The sequence below is a fragment of the Corticium candelabrum genome, chromosome 8, assembly GCF_963422355.1.
Source record: "Corticium candelabrum chromosome 8, ooCorCand1.1, whole genome shotgun sequence".
Lineage (NCBI taxonomy): Eukaryota > Metazoa > Porifera > Homoscleromorpha > Homosclerophorida > Plakinidae > Corticium > Corticium candelabrum.
Genome location: NC_085092.1, coordinates 4,883,971 through 4,893,970, shown reverse-complemented (window position 1 = coordinate 4,893,970; position 10,000 = coordinate 4,883,971). Strand labels below are relative to the sequence as shown.

The window sequence follows — 10,000 nt, the reverse complement described above, 5'->3', positions numbered from 1 at the left end:
TATTTTTGTAATTACAGTTAGTGGTAAAACAGGCATTCCATCCCTGAGTAACTTCAATACACATAATGTATTGTGAGATGCATCCCTCCAATACAATAGTCTAGTGTATTGTAAGATGCATCCCTCCAGTGCAATAGTCTAGTGTATTGTGAGATGCATCCCTTCAGTACAATGGTGTAATGTATTGTGAGATGCATCCCTCCAATACAATAGTCTAGTGTATTGAGAGATGCATCCCTCCAATACAATAGTCTACTGTATTGTAAGATGCATCCCTCCAATACAATAGTCGCATTGAGGTAGTTGCATATCTCTAATACAACCATTGGCAGCTTACTTAACACTGAGTGATGCATAAAGCTTATATCATCCAAACAAATGTCTCCTCGATTTCGCCCACCAGAAGTTCCCTCAATAACCAACTGATAAACATCACAATCAACAGCCGGCAACTCTACTTCTTCCGTCTGCCAGAAGCTCCCCTTATCACCACACGCAACCCATAAAGTCTTCGTCTCCCGATCACATCGATTCCACACACCCACAGAAAGACACCCAGTCTCATTGCCATACATGTGATAATGGAACAGGAAATAACGATACGACATCGACGCATTCAGTAATGGACTTCGTAATGTCGACTTCATTCCTTGCTCGACTCCTGAGATCTCAAAATAAAGATAATAACCATCCCTTGTTCCCTTGCTGTAGTCGACATCAGGCCCCGTGAGCTGGGATAACGTCTCACCTTGATTTCTAGTCCACGGCAGAGGATTTGAATAGTCGTTCTCCCAACCACAATAATTGTCTTCAAAACTACAGTCTGCTTTACTAGCAACAAATTCCCTCTTACTCACGAGCTTGCCAAAGAGACCTTGACACTCCGGACTAAACGATACGTCATCAATAGCAATATCACCTTCGTGTCCATCGCCAACTGATGCTTCAATGACCAGCCTGTATTGTCCTCTTTCTAAAGTAAAATGGAGACTACCTCTAATCCACTTGTCTCCCTGATTGCCAGTTACATTAAACAGCAGCACTCGTCGTGGTTTATAGTTGCTGGTAAGAAACAGCAGAAGAGAGCCCACGTGTTTGCCATACATGTGGTAGTAAAATCGAAACACACAGTTTGCTGTTTGATGAGTGGGTTGCATCAAAGGACTAACCAACCGAGCCGTGTCTCCTTGCCTTCTCGGAGAACTCGACTCTATAAAGAGGTATCTTCCTGTGCTATTTCTAACTGTGTGATCAGTCATTGGTCCAGTCCAGCCGCTTGGCGTTCGACCGCTGAATGGCGTCCAATCAAACATGTCTTGTCCGTAAACGTTCATCCAATCACAGAAACCGACCTCGAAGTTACAGTTGGGAAGGTCACTAGCATGACAGACATCGGACGTCTCGTCTGACCAGTCGCCACAATCATTAGAAAAATCGCATCGACGATCAGCAGCAACACAAAATCCGTTGTCACACCGAAACTCGTCGTCAGTACACGACGCTAGCGAGGCATCCAACGCCGGATCACACTGTACAAACGTAACGTTTCTAACCAAGACACTCCCATTCCTACCCTTACCATGGCCGTTCTCAGTCAAATTGTAATAGAGAATGAAGTCTTCGTGAACGCCTCCGGGATGAACACGAACTGTCGCCGTCTTCGTTTCCTCGCCTTGATCGCCATACTCAAACCAAATCCTCATCGTCTGTCCGCTTCGTTTACTCAAATATAAACCCAACAATCCAACGTTGTGGCCGTACATTTTATACTCAAAGGTTACAGAACATAAGTGGCCAGACCGCGTGAACACGGGACTCTGGTGAGTGGACACCTCACCGATCCATTTGTCATGACTGTTGACTGACCACACGGCATCCCAGTCAGTCGGAAATGATTGAACGTCCGTGGACAATGGCTGGAACTTGATATCATCGATAGCGATATCGCCTGCATTGCTACCTCCAACACTACCAACAAATCGAATGCTAAACGTAGCACATCGGGATGCAACGACATTGACATCAGCATGCAACCATTCGTCTCCCTGACTGCCACACGTTTCCCACAAACTGGTAATACTGGGTGAGTGGTAAACGTCGTGACATAGTTTCTCAACAACAAGACATCCGATTGCAATGCCATTCATGTGATACCAAAATTCCAGTCTGGAAGCAAACATGGAACTCTTAATTGGAGCACTTTGTAAGACAGATGTTTGATTGACTGCAAGTCCTGTGACCTCGAAATACATGTAATGGCCTTTAGTAGTCCCTAACGTGTGGTCACGATCAGCACCGGTTGCTACAGAAACTGTTGGTCCATTGTGGATAACCCAAGGTAACGAATTGAAGTAATCATTTGTCCACATACAAACTCCATGCTCAAACGTGCAGTCAGCCGATGACGGCATCACTGGTTCATCCCTCGTTGTTGCCATGGGAACACTACATTGTTGTGAAAACGATAGGTCGTCGATGGCGATGTCTCCTCGGTAACCGTCTCCGATGACGCCTTCAAACACGAGAAAAAATCTTTCGTTCGCTGAGAAGTTAACCTCAGATTTTAGCCACGTGTCTCCATGGTTACCACTTGCGGTAAACAAAACCGTTTCGAAGTCGTCGGTTTTGAGTAGAAGTGACAAATTGCCTATATGGTCTCCATACAAGTGATAGAAAAATCGGAATTTGCAGTTGGCACTTGCAAACATCCTTGGGCTCCATAGTTTTGCGTTGTCACCGAGTTTCCTCGGCTTGCTTGCCTCGAGGTAGAGATAACGGCCGCTGTGGTCATCAGCAAGGGTGTGGTCAGCTATTGGTCCCGTCCAGCCGGAGACAGTACGACCCGTGTACGGCCACCAATCAAAATCATCGTCGACGTCGTTGTTATGCCATCCACACATGCCGGTCTCAAACGAGCATGCCGCAGAGTTACGCAAACACCACGATAGTGACTCGTCCGACTCGTCACCACAATCATCAACGAAGTCACAGAGACGACTCTCATCAATAACGTAACCATTACGGCATATAAATTCGTGATGATTCGGAGTCTTCGGCGTGTAAACCTTCGGGTTACATGCACTAGAGAATGTGACATAATCGATGTCAACCCATCCTTTCTTTCCATCGCTGTGCCCATTGTTTGTCACATTGAAATAGATTTTTAGTGGTTCGGTCGAGCCGCCGGTTATCTCTTGAGAGGCACGAAACCATTTTTCTCCTAAGTCTCCATATTCGTACCACCAGCGTCGACGATGACCACTCTTTGTAACCGAATACAAACCGAGAGTTCCAACGTTTTGTCCACGCATTCGATACCGGAATGTAATGCCACACACAACTGCCGCTCGTTCAAATATCGAACTTTCTAGTAACACTGATTGAGCCCTCGGAAGATCCGCGATTGCCATAGAAGCAAACGATAGTGAATTATGCATAACCATCGACCACATGTTAGAGCCAGACTCCGATCCAACGTCAGTCCACTCACAAAGGTTGCCATCAAACGTACAGCCATGCTGTGACTTAGGCCAAGCGTATGAGACTGAACTTGGAGCAAACTGGACGTCATCAATGGCTATATCACCCTGATGACTACCACCCACCGTCCCAACGAAAATCATTTCGAAGCGTGTGCACTCGTCACTCCATTTCATGGTATCAATAGTCACTAAGATCCACTCGTTTCCTTGGTCCCCACAACGTGTCCACACCGGTTTACCCACACTGTCCATATGGCATGTACGTTGAACCTCTAAGCAGCCGATTTCACTACCATACATGAAGACCCAGAATGTCAACACTCGATTGAAGGGAGTAGACTCGATCACTGGACTTCGTAGAGACGACGTCTGTCCTACGGCCACACCAGATACTTCGAAGTAAACGTAGTGACCATGAGTGGTACCTCTAGTGTGGTCACTTAACGGTCCAGTGAACTCGGAGAGTGTTGCCCGACTGTTTCTTATCCACGGACGTGGATTGTGATACGCGTTCGTCCATCCACAGTAACTCAAATCGAAGTCACAGCTGGCGTCATACACGAGCGTGTTCAAATTGCTGTCGTTCATTCGCTCTCCGCAGTGATCACTAAACGAGACGTCATCGATTGCAATATCACCTTGATATCCATCGCCTACTACGCCTTCGAATACAAGCTGAAATGTTCGATCAACACTCGGTGGTACACGAATGTCTCCACGATGCCACATATCACCATGACCACCCGTCGCTTGGAAAATCAGCTTCAACACGTTGGAGGAATTCGAGTAGAGACTCAGTGATCCGACATTCGAGCCGTACATGTGGTAATAGAAACGGACGATGCAATGAGCATCAACGGGGCCGAACGTGGGACTGACGAGACGCGCACGATCGCCTTGTTGTCGCGGACGACTCGCTTCGATGTAGACATACCGTCCGGATATGTCACGTTTTGTATGGTCGGCAACCGGTCCGGTCCATCCGGAGACCGTACGGCCGCTAAACGGCGTCCAATCAAACTCGTCGTTGGTGTACACGTTCGACCATCCACACAGACTCGTGTCAAAGTCGCATCGATTGTTCAACCGATCGCATTCGGATTGTAACTCGTCCGATGCGTCTCCACAGTCGTCGACGAAATCACAAAGTCGACTGCGATTGATACACAGAGCGTTACCACATTGAAACTGCGTACTCTGACAAGGTTTAAGCTCTACATTAGTCCAACAGAGTTTAGAGAATTTAACATCGTCGATGCCTATTTCGCCTGCATTGCCTCCTCTCCTCCCGTCTGCAGTGGCTCTAAATGTGAGATGAAAAGACGTCGGGATGCCACTGTGCAATGCAATACGAGCAACATGCCACGTACGTCCGACATCTCCATACTCAAACCAGATCCGTTTCGTTGACGACTCGGTGACGAGGTAAAGACCGAGAGTCCCGACGTTCTTTCCTGACAAAAAGTAGGAAAATTTGAGTTCGCAGTACACTCCAGTGGAAGGAAAAGCCAGACTGTGAAGCTCGGTTTTCGAGCCTCGACGAAGTCGGGCTATATTTGTAACCACAAAGTGACCAGACGAGGACCGAGTTGTTACATCTTCTGAAGGTCCGTGAACGTTTTCCTTCCCTGTTTGCCTCTTCCATTTCCCTTCGTCGTGCGAGTTTCTCCAGCCACAAATATCGTTCTCGAACGTACAGCGACCCCACGGATGCCTGAAGTCCGTCCGACGACGTGACGTTTTCGGACGCTCAGAGGGTGACTCAATGCATCCAACTTCATCGCTGGCATCTCGACAGTCATATTTTCCATCGCAGATTTCACTCTTCCATATACATTCGTTTGTAGAGGATCGACAACGCCACTGGTATGGCCAGCAATGTGGTCTGTCTTCGGGTGATGTGGCTGTCAAAATGAGACCATATCAGGTCTTCAGTGATGATGCAGTTGCTACACTACTGACTAGTCATGCACTTGAGTGCATTAAATGTATGAAGGTTGTGTGGCTGGAAGTGCTGTAAACCATCACAGCCAATCCACATGTCTGACATCCCGCAGATCGCTTCTTCCTTTAGTGACACACGTTTGTGTATTAATCTGACAGTTTAGTGTAAAGTTTAGTGTGGAAGGTGTCAGTGCAGTGAACTCTCTTTATCTGCCGTGGTTACTTTTGTTTGGAGTTTTACAAGGTACTTTGTTTCTAAGTTGACAGACAGACAAACAGACGGATGGACAGACAGACATACAGACATTCATACATACATACACACACATGCACACAGACACAGACACACAGACACAGACACACAGACACACAAACACACAGACACACAGACACACAGACACACACACACACACACACACACACACACACACACACACACACACACACACACACACACAAGCAGGCAGGCAGACATACAAACATACATACATAGATACAGACATTCAGACAAACAGACAGACAGTCAGACAGACAAACAGACAGTCAGACAGACAGTCACACAAACAGACAGTCAGACAAACAGACAGTCAGACAGACAGACAGTCAGTCCGACAGACAGACAGACAGATAGACAGATAGTTTGGCCGCACCCTAAAGCAACAGATAAAGCTGAGTCCACTGCATATTAGTGTGTATAACATTCTTCTAGTAGAAGACGTAGACAGTGTCAACACAGAATATCAATGGTCTTTAAACTTCAGTACAAACCTCTCAATTCATAGTCAAGTAAAACCATCTGGTTTCTACTGGCAAAAATGTTTGTCAACAACCACAACAAACAGGCTCATACAAAGCATTTAAAAATAGTCCGGCCTAACGCGCGCTAACAGGGCGTGGGCCAACCTAGCGTGCGCTAAGAAAGCACCGCCCAGTCTAGCGCGCTAAGAGGGCGTGGTCAAAGCATACAAGCAGTCTTCCAGCATACTGGTTGCTATAGCACAACGGCCTCTTGAATGATTACTCCCGTTGGCTATGCAATGACCTTCTCCATGTTCTCAGGGCAGCGTGTAAACATGGAAACTTCTGTACGCTACATCAAGGAGTGACTGGTGCAATATCACATGATATTAGGTACCACGCCCACTTTAGTTCAAAGCGCCCTCGCCAAGAAAAGTCACGCAAGTCTAAATTGCAAGGTTGGCAGCTACGGTTGAACCTCGCTAATACAAACCTCACTAATCTGAATTACCTTTGGCGCCATGCCTTGCATATCCAGATCCTATCAGGCAGCCTGATCCGGATTGCGGTTATCTAGTTTCAGCAAATGCGCGTATCTGCATGAATATCTTAAATCCTGACTGTTACATTATTCATGTAGCAGCCGTGTCCTTAATTAACCACACACATGACATACGTGTAGAGGCATACATAAATGTGCTAGTCGTCTGGGTGTCCAAGGCAAGGTCTGGACCTCCAAGGCCACACGTTTGGCATTTCGGTAATCCAAACAACTTCACTAACCCAAACAGAGCTTGACACGGGGCTCTTCGGATTAGTGAAGTTCTACTGTATGAGAAGATAATAAAGAATAAATAAACCCGACAACTTGGAACGTAACATACGTGTGAAATGGTCATAACAATCAACTATACGTCTAGAGTCTTACCGTTCTCTGGGCACACAGCACAGCATGACCATTGCCTGTAGATTGGAGTCGCACCGTTTGCACACGTCAATGAGGGGCATGCGATGCCACTGCAGTAGTCTGTATAACAAAGAAGATTTCTAGTATGAAGATCTGATGTTGGAAGGAAGTGCACTTGCCTGGTTTGCAGGTACATGTTGGACATCCGTTAGAGTCAGTGTAGTAGCCGTTTGGACAAGGAACGCACTTCATCAGTGGACAGTTTGTGACAACATCTAAAATGCAAACTGGGAGCTAGACACATTGATATAAACAGTGTGTAAGGAAGTAGACAAACAACCAGGCAAACAGTCCGGTAGACAAAGTGAGACAAACCAACCAACCAATAAACAAACAGACAGACAGACAGACAGACAGACAGACCAACAGACAAACATGCAGACAGACACACAGGCAGACAGACACACAGACAGACAGACACACAGGCAGACAGACAGACAGACAGACAGACAGACAGACAGACAGACAGACAGACAGACAGACAGACAGACAAGCAGACAGAAAGACAAATAAACAAACAGACAGACAAACAGACAGAAAGACAAACAAACAAACAAGCAGACAGACAGACTAACAACAGACATGTAGACAGACAGACAGACAGACAGACAGACAGAAAACAGACAAACAGACAGACAAACAAACAGACAAATACACAAACAAACAAACAAACAGACAGACAGACAAACAGACAGACCAGCAGAAAAAACAAGTAAAACCACATTAGAGGCACAACGTCTCAAACACTAAACCACAAGAACTTGCCTTTCTTGCACTTCATGCAGCATTGACCATAAACGCTCACTTTCTCAGCACAATCCAATTCCGGACAAGCCACATTCCAACAGCTACCTACAGCACAAACACACACACAACAAAAATCATACACAAGAAAGCCAATACGTCTACAACGACTGTCACACTGTCGTATACTTACGAGGCTTGCAAATGCATGATTGACATCCGAAGTCATCCAGTTCGTATCCGAATTTGCAAGCATGTGTGCAGTTGACTTGAGCACAAACTAGGAGAGACCACATGTGAGATAGAACTCACACAAATAGACTATACAAAAAACTAAAAATGAAAAATATATTAATTAATTAATTAATTAATTAATATATATTTAATTTTTATGTTATATTTATACAAAATGTAAAAGTCAAAATTAAATATATTAATTAATTAATTTATATTTCATTGTTACATTATATTTATACAAAATGTAAAAAATCAAAAATAAATATATTAATTAATTATTAAATACAAAATAACTGGAAAAAGAAAAACTAAATAATTAATTTATTTAATAATTAATTAATTAATATATTACTTGCTTTTTACAAAATATATACAAAATAACTAAAAAAATCAAAATTAAATATCTTAATTAATTAATTAATTAATTGTAGATAATTTTTTGATTTTTACAGTATACATACAAAATAACTAAAAAATCAAAATTAAATATTTTAATTAATTTAATAATTAATTAATTGTGTATAATTTTTTGATTTTTACAGTATATATATACAAAATAACTGGAAAAAGTAAAATTAAATAATTAATTTATTTAATAATTAATTAATTAACATATTTATTTTTGCAACAAAATAACAAAAAATCAAAATTAAATATATCAATTAAATTAGAAATTAATTAATTACTTAATATATTTATTTTTGATTTCTACAGTTTATATACACAAAATATCTGTAAATAATAAAAATAAAAATATAAATTAATAATTAAATAATTAATTAATTACTACAATTATTTTTAAGTTTTACAGTATGTAAACAAAATTACCGTAAAAAATCAAAAATAAATAATTATTTATTTAACAATTAATTAATTAATTAATATATTTCTTGATTTTTACAGTATATATACAAAAATAACTAAAAAAATCAAAATTAAATATATCAATTAAATTAGAAATTAATTAATTACTTAATATATTTATTTTTGATTTGTACAGTTTATATACACAAAATAACTGTAAATAATAAAAATAAAAATATTAATTAATAATTAAATAATAAATTAATTAAAACAAAATACAATTAAATTTGTTAAATTAAATAAAATAATTAAGTTAAAGCATCCACATTGTCCTTCATAACAGCCACGTGTTGATATTAAAAAGCATGACAGCACAGTCTGTTCAAGTAATCGCTGAATACTCATTCAAACGCATCACCACAAATCTCAAACTTGTTGGTAACCAACCTGGTGGACATCTTGAACAGCACTCGTTGTTGACGTACACTGGTGATTCACACATTGGCGTTGCTGGACACTTTACTGTGGCACAATGGTCTGGTTTGCAGGTGCACATGGAAGCAGTACGCCACCGATGGCCTCCAGGACATGTCCTGTTGCATTTCATCATCATCTTTGACTCTAAAACAATAAAATAATAAACAAATAATAATTTATATAGATATATATATATATAACACATTATTGAGTTATATATTATTCATTATGAAAAAGTTAATATTAATGATACTAATATATATATATATATATATATATATATATATATATATTGTAACAAGGTATCACATTTTGAACCACTACCATGCCAACAGCACCAAAGGTCACAGGAACGCAGTACGTCACAGGCTAAGCAGTGTACTAGATATGGATATGATAGGTCACACAGTAAGACAGGAGGAAAGTGCCCAGCCATTGGGTCACAGTGTGGATACTGCAAGAAACAAAACCACTGGCACACAGTATGCAAGAAAAAGCTTTGCACGTGACGTGCGAGCATTGGCCGTCCGGAATGACGCCAGCAGCGACGACAGCTCCAAAGAAGACAGTACATTTCGACACGGAAAGTGTACTCAGCATTAGTGCA

The 10,000-nt window shown here is 41.9% G+C and overlaps 1 protein-coding gene across 1 annotated transcript in view; it reads right to left on the bottom strand.

Annotated features, from left to right (window-relative positions):
- LOC134183127 (uncharacterized) overlaps window positions 1-10,000 on the bottom strand; it is a 38,391-nt gene that overhangs the window by 21,078 nt on the left and 7,313 nt on the right. Inside the window, exons 9-13 of the mRNA XM_062650592.1 lie at window positions 9,364-9,537; window positions 8,069-8,155; window positions 7,897-7,983; window positions 7,251-7,346; window positions 7,093-7,191 (exon numbers count right to left, since the gene is read on the bottom strand). Coding sequence (XP_062506576.1) covers window positions 7,093-7,191; window positions 7,251-7,346; window positions 7,897-7,983; window positions 8,069-8,155; window positions 9,364-9,537 — 543 coding nt within the window. The remainder of the gene's footprint in view (window positions 1-7,092; window positions 7,192-7,250; window positions 7,347-7,896; window positions 7,984-8,068; window positions 8,156-9,363; window positions 9,538-10,000) is intronic.